At 46.7% G+C, this 15,269-nt stretch overlaps 1 protein-coding gene across 1 annotated transcript in view; it reads right to left on the bottom strand.

Moving 5' to 3' along the window:
• Nucleotides 1–744: 744 nt before the first annotated feature.
• The window catches only part of LOC147727508 (NACHT, LRR and PYD domains-containing protein 12-like), a 510,438-nt gene continuing 495,913 nt past the window's right edge, over nucleotides 745–15,269 (bottom strand). The window contains exon 7 of the mRNA XM_086963128.1: nucleotides 745–1,560. Within this exon, the coding sequence (XP_086819254.1) occupies nucleotides 1,182–1,560 (379 nt within the window). The 3' untranslated portion in view covers nucleotides 745–1,181. The remainder of the gene's footprint in view (nucleotides 1,561–15,269) is intronic.

Below are 15,269 nucleotides of genomic sequence, written 5' to 3'. Positions count from 1 at the left end.
TAATTGCCAACAGACACATATCCTTTTTCCGTTTCCGACCCCCTGCTACTAGTTAGTTGGTACCAGCACACAAGCCCCAAGGTCTGAACTGTAAATCACGAGGTGGGATGTTCCTAACAGAAAAAAAGAAGCTGGGTTAGAGAACCAAATGGGAAAGGGGGTAGCTCCTATAAGGAGCAAGGGCCCTCACACACCCCGGGGGGTGTCATGCTTCATCATAGGGCAGTTCTTCGTTGGGCCCATGAACTCGTAATAGGTGTTATTTATTGCATCCCATTAACGTATCCCATGGTATCGTTTTCTATCAGGGCCCATAAATAAATAGCGGCTTAGCTCATAATCAGGTCCTATAATTTGAGTAGGCAGCGGAAACGAATGGAGCATCTAGAAAGCCATGACTTTAAAGCTATTCAGAAACATTTCCAATCATCTGCCCACATCTTCTGCACTTTTAAACTCTTATTTTAATAATGTTGATGTGAGTCCCCCAGAGACCCACATTTTCAATAGTGTAGGGAGAAGGATTTCTTCATATCACAAACAATAGCCCTTTGAAGATAAAAAGGGGGAAACATTCAAATGTACATTTTACCTAACCCTATGGATTTGCTATAATGAAAGAACAGTTTGGGGTAAAACAGCCGCGGCCCGTGCAGGTAAGAGCGGTGAAGCCTGCTGGGAGGGGATTTCGAGGGACGATGACGATGCGAAATGAAATGAAAAAAAAGTTGTAAATCAGCAAAGAGTGAAAAGAAGACATTTTAATTTTTTTTTAAAGAAACACCACATAAATATTTAACATTCAAAAAAAGCTGCTTGCACGTCAGTCAGTGTATGATTCCTCTCAGGAATGCGAGTGGAGAGGAAAGAGAACGATAAAACCAGATTTGCAAAGATACAAACATTCCTGCTGCAAACAGCTCGATCTGCATGACTGTTCGACAAATTGATTATGATATTTGTAATCTTTTTTCCATCATATTTTATTATTTTATTTCGGTGCCGGCACCCACAGCATAATCTGATTAACTTGTTTGAGTTTGGCATTCCTTCACCTCAGGCTGTCTTTGTCATGGCATCCAAAGATAGCACAATAAGGGTCGTCAGCCTTTGATGGTGTAGGTATTTTCTAGAGGTCTGAGGCAACCCCCAAGCCAGTAATGGGCTCTTCCATTATTACATCAACCAACACCTGGGTGTTTTTCGCCACGCGCCAGCTGCGAGCTGAAGGTCTCCTGGAGAGTGCGCATTCTTCTTTTTATGTTGTCCACGTTGCACTTTTTTATTCTCTCATTTAGCAGCTTGGCTACTTGGATATACCACTCAAGCATCCATTTGGGGTCTTGGTCCTCGCTCCGGCTCAAGCTCACGCCTCGACATACTTTTGAGAGGAAGGAGACAAGCTTCTCGTCGCTGCAGGCTTCGCATCTCTGAAATATCCAGTCGCACCATTCCTGCCAAAAATCCCTGTCGTCGTTGAAGCCAGAGATAATAACACTTCCTCTAGGGTTTGCTCTGAGCTTAGCAGCATCATCTTTGCAAAGTTTATTTCCAACAATCCTAGAAAGTGGAGAATAAAAAGAAATGTGAAGAGAACGTTGTTTGCTATCCTGAATGCCAAAAAGGTACATATGCGACATTCGCAAGTACGCAGATTTTCCCAAAGACCTACGAGACACCTGGTGGTAGTTCATAGAGAGTCACTGGAGGGACCGTGCATATAAGATATGCTCCTGTTGCAAGTGGTGTAGCTTTTGAAAGAAGGAAACGCTGTGCTTAGATACACATGGCACTATTGACGAAGGTACATTTCATTTTAAAAGTATGTTTTTTAAAAAATTACTTTTTATTAGGATCCAGGTGTTGCAATATCATAGATATAATTTACAGTAAATGTTCATCATAAATTACACATGGAAGTCTTCAGTACAAACATAATTTCATATTATATAAATACAATAAATACATGGGGTGTGACATCTTACAGAGAGAGAATATCATCAAAACATAGAATAATATGAATACTATACATGCAGTTGACTTAACACCAGATAAAAAGAGGGAAAATAGCTCATATAGTACCGAAAAAAGGGTAAGGAGTAGAGCTTAACTTATTTAATCAGACACCTTTCAACCTACTCCTACATATTCAGATTGGAAATATTCAGCCAGATTCATGAAGCTGAATTGCGCTCGCAAAGGGCCAGATTCTCAGAATCTGGCCCTTTGCGAGCGCAAATATTGCATTTGGGATTCATCATCCCAAATGCAAAAATCGGTAATAGCGATTTCGCTATTTTGCAAGGAATTACATTTAAGGAATCTCTATTTGAGATTCCTTAAATGCAATTCATCATCCATTTTAGAATTGCGAATTCGCAATTTCGGCCCGCTACTTACCGCGAGGTCAAACCTCGTGGTAAATAGCGAAAGCTTATAAAAATGCTTTTAAAAGCATTTTTCTAAGTTGAATGTTGCGCACACACATGTCCTTTGGTGTGTGTGCGCAACTCCTGTTTAAATTTGCATTTAAGGGGTGCTACAGGCACCCTTTAAATCGCTATCTTATTTGCGATTAGATAATTGCTAATCGCAATAAGGAATACTCCCCATTCATTCCTATGGGCCAAACATTCATTCCTATGGGCATTTTTGGCCCATAGGAATGAATGGGAAGTTATTCCTTATTTGCGATTAGCAATTTTCTAATCGCAAATAAGGAATGTGTAGGAATCGCATTTTTTTTGCGATTCCTACATGAATCCCGTTTTGCGAGTCTGTAATAGCGATTCCTTATGAATCGCTATTACAGACTCGCAAAACGGGTCTTTGATGAATCAGGCTGATTGTCTCCAGAGTTTCTCAAGTTTCCTAACTCCCCCTGTTCGTATTGCATATAACTGTTTACTGGTTCCTACTAGTCTCATTTTTTGTAGCCACTCCTTCATTGGAGGGATTATCTGTGTTCGTCAATTTTGGAGTAGGAGGGATTGAGCTACGGCTGTTGCAATATATACTAATTTTACACACTTGTTGGACAAGCCCAATACCGGGTCATACCCCAAGACTCTCAGCCAAATTGTTGGAACCAGATTGACCTGCCAAACACCTACAAGATACTGAAATATTTCAATCCAGATTCCCTGTATGGATCAGCATAGGCTGATAACATGCGTTCAGTTTGCCGGGGAATGCCCTATACACCAGGGACAGCAACCTGGTAGGGAAGGATTAATATATGTCAAAAAGGCTGGGTTTCTATATAGAAGCCATTTAGAAAAAACAAAAAAGCATCCGTCGCCAATTGGCCCCTCTTAGCACACTAAAGTTTAATATGTTGACTTCCTTCTACATCTTGTTTGTCATTTCAAGGCCTTCGTATTTATGTTAAACGTATGTTTATTACCAAATTAATATTTTCTACATCTGCCAGGAATTCACAAACGGATTCCTAACAGGTGTAAGTAAGTCCATTTACGGTGCCGGGAGATATCTATCCAGAGTAGACATCTCTGAAGCCGCAAATCCAGTAAACGGTACAAAAGGGGGTGGTGATGGACGGAGCATCTGAATCAATCAAACACTCACACCCAGTCAAAAGATCTGGGTTTAATCCATCACCGTTCTTTAGCCCACTCTGCCACCCCAGTTCAGACATGGCTACATGCAAATCAGTCTGACCCTGTGCCTCATGGGAACAGTCCAGCCCGAACTGCCAAGCCATGTCTTCCCTTGACCGCGAACAAGCTACCGAGGACCGGTTTCTGGCATTCCAGCAGTCTTCAGCCCGGTTTGCTTGAATCCAGTGGAAAAGTGAGCAAGGGACTCACGTCTGAGCATACCCTGCCACACTTATGGCGGCCAAAAGCGGTACAAAAGGGGGTGGTGATGGACGGAGCATCTGAATCAATCAAACACTCACACCCAGTCAAAAGATCTGGGTTTAATCCATCACCGTTCTTTAGCCCACTCTGCCACCCCAGTTCAGACATGGCTACATGCAAATCAGTCTGACCCTGTGCCTCATGGGAACAGTCCAGCCCGAACTGCCAAGCCATGTCTTCCCTTGACCGTGAACAAGCTACCGAGGACCGGTTTCTGGCATTCCAGCAGTCTTCAGCCCGGCTTGCTTGAATCCAGTGGAAAAGTGAGCAAGGGACTCACGTCTGAGCATACCCTGCCACACTTATGGCGGCCAAAAGCGGTACAAAAGGGGGTGGTGATGGACGGAGCATCTGAATCAATCAAACACTCACACCCAGTTAAAAGATCTGGGTTTAATCCATCACCGTTCTTTAGCCCACTCTGCCACCCCAGTTCAGACATGGCTATATGCAAATCAGTCTGTGTCCATTCCCCCAGTGGATGTTTTTTGATTCTGTGTACTGAGATCAGAGCCAGCTTTAGGGAAGTGCGACCGGTGCAGCCACACCTGGTGCTGAGTTCGGGGGCTCTGTTTTTAGAAATAACTTATGTTTGAAAGCACCTGCGGTAGAGGGACTTGTGTGTCCAGCAGTTGTCAGGCAAAAGTAAAAATGTCAAGATAACTCTGATGATGAATGTTCCTGCTGGCGAGAGATTGGAATTTTGTCTAGTGGCAGTTTTGACTGGTAATAAATCAGCATAAAGGTTTACTAGGCCTGCAAATAACATATAATATGCAGATCTCCGAATTGTATTTTATGTGGATATCTCAGTAGGTCGCTGCTTTTGTCACAGAGATCCTTTTATTACTTGCAGTGCATAAGTAACAAACCTAATACAGAGCAGTGACCTATTAACTGTCACCAAAGAGCTGCATGCAAACTGCATGGTATATGTTAGGATGTTATGTTTTGCCCGAGTCTTTCATTATCCTAAAGTTGTTAAAAGGGGTTTGTTTTGGTAGAAATGCATTCTTATTAGTAAAACCAACCTCAATGTTAGACCTGACAGCCTTAGGGTGGTCTTCTCCCAAGCGTTTTGCCTGGTTGCCTCACATTTTCCTGGATTTTTGCTTCTGTTGGCCTTATGACTCTATGCAGTTTACCACTGCTAACAAGTGCTAAAGTGCGTGTGCACACTCCCCTAAACATGTTTTGAATGGCATAACCATAATTGGCATATTTAATATTTTTCTAGAAGTCCCTTGTAGAGTGCACTTCATGTGCCCAGGGCTTGTCAATTAAATGCTGATAGTGGGCCTGCAGCACTGATTGTGCCCCCAATTAAGTAGCACTTTAAACATGTCTCAAGCCTGCCATTGCACAGCCTGTGTATGCAGTTTTAAACCACCATGGCAAGTTAAACCTCTTGTCAGGTCAAAACCTTCCTTTTTATTACATATAAGTCACTCATAGGGCAGGACCTGGACAGCCCAGAGACAGTGTGCAGTGTATTTAAAAAGCAGGCCATGCACTGTTAAGTTTTACATGTCCTGGTATTTAAAAACTCTAAAATTAGTTTTTCGCTACCGCAAGGCCTATATCTCCCATAAGATAACATTGGGATTACCTTATTACATTTCATAAGCGCAATTTCCAGATCGGAAGATATCATTGGTCTATGTTTGATGTCTCTAGATTTCTAATTTAAAATCATAATTCCATGGTGAAGTCAGATTTTAAATTATAATTCTGAACATGCCATTTTTAGAAAGTTGTCATTTTCTTGCCATGGCTATTTGGTACCTAAAGCCTGTCTCTGGTCACATGACTGGGAGTAGTTGACAGTTGGGCTTTGTGTATTCCATCTAGACAGCCACACACAACAGTAGCTTAGGTGTGACTGAGTGGGCTATCCTGACATTATGAAAGGGAGGAGCATCACCCAGCCTTACTTATACCTAAATAGGCTGTGTCCTAAACCCACAAAAAGGGCTGCCTGCCCCCTGTAATTAGTGTGGAGGCAGGGCTGACAGGGCAGGACATCTGTGCACTTCCAAGACTTGTCTTTAAAGTCTCCTTCCCTTCAAAGGCACTACTGGGTATCAGTACTAGACCTCAAACACCACCACTTCAGTATACTTCTGGACCTTTGAATAGTCTGCCAGGTAGGATCGCTGCACTGCTGAAGAAGTGTCACTCTGCTGGACTGCTATTCTGGAAGAACTGCTGCCCTGCTGTGCTGAGTTGCTACATGCTGCCCTCCTTGCCTGGGTGAGAAGACTGGAACTGCATCTCAGAGTGACTTCAAGGGCCAGTTGGCTGGCCTCCTGATCTGAAGCCTCAGGAAAATAACAGGCTTCCAACAACCTTGTGTTTGCACTTGGATTCATCTGTGAGTCTACCCTTCTAATTGATGCAACCTCAGTCATTGCTGGGAAGTGGGTCTGAGGTGCTTACCAGCGGAACTGACACATCTTCTCTGCTGAGGAGGGTATCCTTGAGCCGTACTGATGCATCACTGACGAGTTATGAATTTGCTACCAGAGTTGAGACAAAGGCGTTGGGTGTAGGGAGGTGTTCAGTTCCTCAGACAGGCAGTGCCAAGGAACGTATTTAACTTCAAAAGGCCTACCCTGCCACAGGAAGATACAACTAACACCTGTGCTTGCCACATCCTTTGTCCCAGTAGTCAGCCAGGAGCCAAACCCAATGAGAGAGGAGTGTGTTGACACTGGGCCAAAGATTCAGGTTGGTCCTGCGCTGAACTTTTCAGCAGCAACAAGCCTGTTTCAGTGGGATGTCGAGGAGAAGCTACCTGGCCTCATGGAGCCTTGTTCGACCTTGTTCAGCTTTCGGCTTTGCCCTACTGGAGATATCTGAGCTCGAAAAAGTGACTAAGTCTGAAGGCCGAAATCTTCACTAGGCAATGTCGCCAAAAGTATCCTGTTGGCAGTGGAGTTTTCTTGGGTACAAATTTTGAATGTGTCCCACTCTGAACTTTCCCATCAAAAGTCAACAACTTCATCTGGACGTTGACCAACAGATATCTGGCCTCAGAGAGCTCATCTAAGCCACAGCCTGCTGCCTTGCCCCGCTGAGGATTTTTAACTTCCATTTCAGAGACTAAGTTAGAAGGTAAAACGTCCGACAAGGATGAATCTGGTTTCTGTATCCAAACTGTGATCCATCACAGTGGCCATTTAATCGTCCACCCCACAAGTAATAGACTTTGGGACAATCAAAAATTAATCAAACTACATAAAGGGATGGTTTAGAAAGGGGTAGCAACAATATTTCTTTTAAAAGAGCAGCAGAAATCCCAACCGCCTTCCTCTGCAATCTCCCCCCATAAAGAAGGTAAAGGTAAGTAGCCTTCTTCAAAGTAGTTCCTCCACTTGCTCACCCATCAGGAACGTCTTGTGAGTGGTGTAGCTACCACCTGCGCCTCATCCCTGGTGGTAAGTGGTAGGCCGTAGGTTTGCCTTTCAGTAATTTCATTGTATTCTGTATTTTGTTTACTTTAATGTGACAGTTTTTCCCCCTCCTGTTATTTCTGTGCCCTTCTGCCTTTCTGTAATTGTATTGCATTTTGCTTACTTGCTCTGTGACCATTCTTATCCCTGCTATTTCTTGCCTTTGTGTCCTCTGCTTCCCTTTCACCCGTTCTCCCCGCAGCTGCACCCCCTGCGGCCCGCCCCCGCTCGCCGTAGGTTTGCCTATCTGTAACAGTATTGTATTTGTAGTTTGTTTACTTGTTTCTGTGACCGTTTTTCCCTCCTGTTATTCCTTGTCCTTTGCCTTCTGTTTTCCCTTTGCCTTCCCTTCCTCCCGTTCTTCCCGTCGCTGCATCCCCTGCGGCCCGCCCCCCCGCTTGCCCATTCATCGTTTCCTTCCAGCTGCTCCTCCCTCACACCTCCCCTTCTTATGGCGGATGCTGTACGGCCACACGCAGCGGGCGTGCCGCTGATGCGCGGAAGGCATGCCTAAGGCAAGACCGTCCGCGCCTGGATCGCGCACAGTGCCAAAACCCCTGGCCCCCGTGAATGCCACAACGCCTGACCCCATTACGATGCCAGCACCCTCCACGCACTCAACTCCGGACGAGAACACATCTGCTATCGGACCACCCCGAAGCGCACCCAAGGACCCTTCACCTGCAGCTTCACCAGCATCTACCCGCCAAACCTCTGCCCAGGAAAGAACCCAACTACCTCAGATGCATCCTCCTCAACACAAGCTCTGCCCGCACACACGCCTTTGAACCCTGGGACCTTCTTGACTCAACCTCCCCAGACGTCGCCTTCCTGACGGAGACCTGGCTGAACCTCGCCTCAGCAACCGACATCACCATAGCCATCCCGGAAGGCTACAAGATCACCAACAGGGATCGCACCATAGGAGTAGGACGAGGAATCGCCAACTTCCACAAGAACACCCTCAGAGTCTCGACCAACACCAATGACACCCTCAGCACCGCCTAGCACCTGCACTTCCAGATCCACACCGACCCTAACACCACCCTCAGAGGAACCTTAGTCTACAGACCCGGAGACCCCGACCACAGTTCAGCAACTCCATCGCCGACTTCATCAGCACGCACGCCCTCGCCTCCACGGACTACATCCTCCTCGGGGACCTGAACTTCCACCTCAAGACAACAACAACGCCAACTCCACCACCCTAATTGACAACCTCGCCAACCTCGGACTCAGACAGCTTGTGACAACACCCACCCACGCCGCCGGCCACACGCTTGACCCCATCTTCTCCGCAAGCTGCAAAGTCTCTTTCAACCACACCACCGAACTCCACTAGACCGACCATCACTGCATCCACTTCGCCTGCCGCAAGCCCACCATGCACTACCCCACCCAACAGATGCCTTGCCGCTGCTGGAGCAAAGTCACCGAAGACCAGCTAACCCCCAGCCTCGCCCAGAGCCCACCCACCGACCCCACCAACCCCAACACCGCCGCCAGCAACTTCAGACAGTGGATTGGCGACGGCGCCAACACCCTCGCCCCGCTCAAGAAACCCTCCAACAGCCAACAGGAAGAAAGCCACCTGGTTCACCAAAGACCTCCAGGCCTCCAAACGAACATGTCGAAAACTGGAGAAGAACTGGATCCACAAACAAACACAGGACAGCTACGCAGCCCACAAGAATGCCACCCGCAGACACCATCACCTCATCAGATCCGCCAAAAGGCCTCACTCAAAGACCGCCTAGATAACAACGCACACAACAGCAAAGAGCTCTTCAACATCGTGAAGGAACTTTCCAACCCCAGCTCCAACGACGTCCCACCTTCGCAAGACCTGTGCAACTCGCTGGCCACCTTCTTCCACCGCAAGATCGCCGACATCCATGACAGCTTCAATGCCACGACCACCACAACAACAATTGAGACCTCCGCCCCCACGACCATCGCAGAGGTCTGGCCCGGGACCAGGGTTCAATTCCCGCCTCAGCAGGTCTTGGGCTCAATTTCCTCAGACCTGATAATTCTGGCCTCGGTGCCTATTCTAATCATGGATTCCCCTCTGCAACTCTGGGCAATAGCTTGCTTAATCTCCACAATGGCCCCAACAGCGCTGGGATGCCTGGCTTCACCTTGGGGGTGCCCAGGAGTGGACATTTCACAGGGAAAAGCCAGGAAGGGTTCCACAGCGGTATGCGTTACAGCACCAGGACACCCCAGTTGGGGTATTAGTGCGCTTTACAAGTACAAATTACATTTACATTTACATTTACCAAAGACCCTCACACCTCCAAAACCAACCTCCACGAAGGAATGAAGGCCGTCGCCCAATGGATGAGGAACAGCCGACTGAATCTGAACTCGGATAAGACAGAGGTCCTCATCCTCGGTTCCATCCCTTCGGCCTGGGATGACTCCTGGTGGCCAACCACACTGGAAACAGCTCCAACACCCACGGACCACTCATGCTAACTAGGGGTCATCCTCGACTCCACCCTCTCCATGACTAAGCAGGTCAACGTCGTCTCCTCCTCCTGCTTTAACACCCTCTGAATGCTCCGTAGGATCTACAAGTGGATCTCCACCGAAACGAGAAGAATGGTCACCAAGGCCCTCGTCAGTAGCAGGCTGGACTACGGAAACACCCTCTACGCAGGAGCCTCTACCAAACTCCTGCGACGGCTGCAACGCATCCAGAACGCCTCTGCACCCCTGATCCTCGACATCCCCAGCCATAGCCACATCACACCCCACCTGAGAGACCTGCACTGGCTCCCCGTCAACCAGAGGATAACCTTCAAGCTCCTCACCCACACACACAAAGCACTCCACAACATCGGACCAGCATACCACAACAGACGACTCAGCTTCTACACTCCCACCCGCCAGCTCTGCTCCACCGGCCTCGCCCTCGCCGCAGTCCCCCGGATCCAAAGAACGACCACCGGCGGCAGACCTTTCTCCCACCTCGCCGCCAAGATTCTTAAACACCCTCCCCACCCACCTACCGCAGACCCAAGACCTACTGACCTTCAGAAGACTCCTCAAGTCCTGGCTCTTCGAGCAGTAGCAGCACCTCCACCCACAGCGCCTTGAGACCCTCATGAGTAAATAATGTGCTTTTCAAGTGATATGATTGATTGATTGATTGATTGATTGCTGAAAATGGCATTTGACTGGCCACAAATGTAAAATGAATGGTCCTGCATAATTTTCTGTGGTGCCTACTACATGCAATATGGCCACACAGACCACTCACAGAATGGTAAACAGTTTTTTAATATAGAATAGTATTTGTTTTCGGGGGAGGGGAGGGGATGCTACCTTGGGCATGGGTCCGTCCTTCCCCCACCTGAGCGCCCTAATCCTTTCTGCCCATCCTGAGGGTTGGAAAGGTGTATTCACTCCAATCTGCTCCTTTACCAGAGAGGCAGACAGCTCACCAGACACCAGGGATTTTTTTGGGGGGGAGGCGGGTGGGGGCGGAGTAGCACCTCTGGGCATAGGCCTGCCTGTTCTGGACTCGTCCTGGCCATCATTAGTCTTCCTGTCAGGGGTCGGTACAGGTGTTCACTACCAATCGGCCTCCCCCCTACCCTGCAGGAGAAGAAGCAGAGAGCTCACTCAGCACCAGGGATAGATTTTTTGTTGCAGAAAAAATATATTGTGTGTGGGTGGACCTCCCTGGTGTTGGGACTATTCCCCTGCCCTAAAACTTCAACAGTCTTACTGTCCTCCAGGTGGGGTGCAAAGACCCATTCTTGAAGCAAACAAAAGGAAATATTTATCTTTTGACTTACGTTTTGACATATGGAGTGGAAGAGTAGAAGTACATCCACATTTCCTCCTATTAGCCATAGTGAATGTTTGTACTATATGGGATTGTGTTCTGCCACCCGGGGAAAACAATTAAACCCCGCCATTTTAAAATCTAGGCACCCAGGGGACTCCAATTTTGTGTGCACCGCATGGATCCCATAATGCTTTCTTACTGCCAATGCCCTGCAAACCACAAACTTTGCATAAAATCATCACTTTACTCATATTTCTGTGAATGAAAGTTCCAGAATCTGTGGGGAATTACACATTTCCTACCATCCAGGGTTCCCCCACTTATTCCGATTAGAATGGTACCCCACTTATGTGGCTGACCCTAACATCTGCAACACCAAAGGCCCCAAAATGAAACACGGAGAATTTGAGCCCTGGCTGGGCAGCCACCCAGGGAAACCTACTAAACTCAGACATTGCTGAAAACCAGACACCCAAGGAGTCCAGAGTGGTGTGCCTCATGTGGATCCCACAGCAGTTTCTTGTCCATGCAAACCTCAAACTTTGCCTGAAATCGTACATTTTTCTTGCATTTTTTGGACGTAAACTTCCAGAATCTGCAGGGATCCACAATATTCCAACAACCCAGCATTCCTTCACGGGTCCCGATAAAAAAGTGACTCCACTTGTGTGGCTGGGCTTAGTTCCGACGACAGGATAGGATAAATCCAGGATCAATGGGAGTCCCTTACTGAGGGTTCAGGGCTAGTGGGGGTCGGTGGATGTTGAGTTTAGGGCTCAGGACTCCTATTAACCCATTGGACGGCTTTTCAGTGAAAATGTTGATCTGCTATGTTGTGTTTTAGGCTTTTATAATTGTGGGAGAGGTGCACAGCCTCAAAAGTAAATGTTCTTCCTTGTGTTTGTTTGAGTATACAATATTTTATATAAGCTTGGGTGCTCCGACAGGTAACAGAGACGTCCTGCTGTGTTAGTACTTGAATTAAAAAGTTGTGCGCACTGTCACTGTGAGCGCATCCCTGTGTTTGGGCACACCATAGGTTCTAACATATAGACTCCTTTAACGGTTGATGTTTGATGTTTTTTTTATTTATTTTATTTCATCACACTTGATAGATATTCAATTCATATCCATTGTATCCTTATTTATGTACATATTCCTTTATAATTATATTCATAATGCATTCTTAAACGCTCCAATGCATTTCGGGCTCCATAGCCCTTTGTCCAGGAGCAACAAACTCGGGCGTAGTGAGTTGATAGGTCTTGGCAAATGCTTCGCGTTTTAACAACGTTCCGAAAACCAGTCTCTGGTGGCAACCCATCAACTCATTACGCCTGAGTTTGTTGCTCAGGGCCCTAAGAGGGAATGAATGTAATACCTTACTCAGCTGAAATACGTACATTCAAGCAACCTATGGAGATAAAAAAGAAATAAGTCAAAACATCAAATACTGTATAACTATGCATGCACTTTCAATGTGAAACGTATTGTTAGAAATGGGAGTCTCTATAGTTGGTAGTGGTATACACACTGTCCAAGTAGGGACCCTTCCTTCGAGTCAGTATGAGTTAAGTGCACACCTAAGTTTACCAGTGCTCACCCTCTGGTAGCTTGGCACAGAGCAGTCAGGCTAAACTACAGAGGCAATGTGTAAAGCATTTGTATATAACCAACAGTAATACAGTGAAAACACCGCAAATGGACACCACACTAGTTTAGGAAAACAAACTATCTGTATCTAAACCAAACAAGATCAAAACGCCAAAAAATGAAAATACAGAGAACAAAATATGACTTTTAGAAGGTAAAAATAGTTCTGTCCATAGGCAACTGGATGAAACACTTTCAGCACAAAGTACTTGAATGCGTCAAAATCACAAGCAAAAACTGCTGCAGGGAAGGTGATGCATTGGTTCCTTACGCACTGGCAAGGTGATGCCTTGGTTCCTTGCTTAAGGGGAGGTGATGTATCGGTTCCTTACTGGTTAGGAGGTAATGCATCAGTTTCTTACCATGTGGGGAGGTGATTGTCGGGTTCTTATTGCAGACTCAGCGTTGCTGCAGGTTCGGCACACTGGTGCGATGCACAGACAATCCGGCCACACTGGAGGCGATGCAGTGATGGTGAACCAGGTGCTGCGTTGATCTCTCCAGCCGCCAACCGGCAATGCGCCGATTCTTCTTGTCGTCGGTGTATGGGACTCGACGTGCAGCGGTTTCTTGGGCCGCGGGCAGGCGCTACGTCGAATTTTTGGCCACACAGGGTTTCGCGTTGGGAATTCCCGGTGCTGCATTAGAAAATATAGGATAGCGAAGCATCAATTTCCTTCAGAACTTTAGTTCTTGGTAACTTCCTGTAGCAGAAACAACCTCCAGAGACCCAGAACTGTAATAGGCACCTCATGGCAGGTCAGAACTCCCATCAGTGGAGTTCGAAAAAGCTGTTGGTGAAGTCTTTGTATCCCTAAGACTTCAGAACAGGAAGCAAGCACACACACGCCCTTGGAAGCAAGTACACACACGCCCTTGGAGATTCTTCACAAGCAGGTTCACAGCAAAGTTCCAGTCTTTGTCCTCTCCTTGGCATAAGCAGCAACTGCAGGCCAACCCAGCAAAGTCACACACTGCAAATGGGCAGTCACCTCCTCACAGATCTTCAGCTCTTTTCCTTGACAGGAGTTCCTCTCGAGTCCAGATGTAATCTAAGGTCTTGGGGTTTTAGGTCCAGTACTTATACCCCATTTTCTCATTGTTCTCTCTGCTTCAGAGACTCTGAGCTCAGTCCAAACCAGTTCTGTCCTCCCTGGTCCAGCTTGACCACAGGGGGTGGAGACATCATTGTGGAAAGGAGACACAGCCTATTCAGGTGCTAGCTTAACTCCTCCCACCACTCTAAATGCAGGCCAGCTCCCTTCAGCCTGGCTATGAGTCACCTAGGAAAGGCAGGACACACCTGAACTGTTTTTGAGACTATCTAGAGTGAATACACATCCCCAGCCCCTGTTACTCCACAACCAGACGGTGAATGCAAAAACAGGCAAAGGGACAAAGAATGGTAAAGCAAGAAAATGCCCTATTTCTAAAAGTTGCATTTTCAAACACACAATTAAAAAAAAACCTTGACTAAAAGGTGTGTTATTAAATTCTGAGTTTAGAGAGTCTAAACTCCATTTCTACATCTTGTCCCAATTGAAAGTTGCACATGTAAAATGTTACAAGACAGCTCCCATGTTAACCTATGGGACAAACAGCCTTTCAATAGTGAAAAATTAAATGCACAGTATTTCACTATCTGGACATGTAAAACACGCCCACACATGTCCTACCTTTCACATACACTGCACCCTGCCCATGGAGGTACCTTGGGCCTGCCTGAGGGATGCCTTACGTGTATAAAAAGGGAAGGTCAGGGCTTGACAAGTGGGTGCACCTGCCAGGTCAACATGGCAGTTTAAAACTGTATGCGCAGACACTTCAGTAGTAGGTCTGAGACACATTTACAGGGCTATTCATGTGGGTGGCACAACCAGTGATACAAGCCCACTAATAGCATATGATTTACAGGTCCTGGCACACTCAGTACACTTTATTAGGGACTTACCAGTAAATCCAATATGTCAATCCCAAATTACAAATCCTAATCCCAATACACAGAGAGCTTATGCACTTCCTACTGATCAGCAGTGGTAAAGTAACCAGAATCCTATAGCCAACAAAAGCAGGGTCAGAAAGATAGGAGGCAAAAGGCAAGTCGTTTGGGGATACGCCTCCAAAATGGGCCAGGACTAACACAACCCTCACCAACCTTAAGGCCAGGGAGATCAATCAATACCTTGATGAACTTCCCTGATTGGGGCGATTGAACATGGCATTGGCCCACAAAGGTAGGGCCACATTCCAGTTCCACACCTTCCTGGACCCAGTTGGATCCCTCTGTCCATACTGTCAGGGCCCACTAAGCTGGCCCCTCGGGAACCCTTCTCCTGCGGACCCCATATGTGCAGCACCTAATCTTACTCTGCTCACAGATGTGTTCCGGTAGTCAGACAGTACTACCAGGGCCTTTTTAAAAAAAATTGTTATAGGAACAGTGGTCCTTGGTGAAAAACGAATATAAATAAGCAA

This window comes from Lissotriton vulgaris, chromosome 3_1 (genome assembly GCF_964263255.1).
Source record: "Lissotriton vulgaris chromosome 3_1, aLisVul1.2, whole genome shotgun sequence".
NCBI lineage: Eukaryota > Metazoa > Chordata > Amphibia > Caudata > Salamandridae > Lissotriton > Lissotriton vulgaris.
This window is presented reverse-complemented; position numbering and strand designations above follow the sequence as displayed.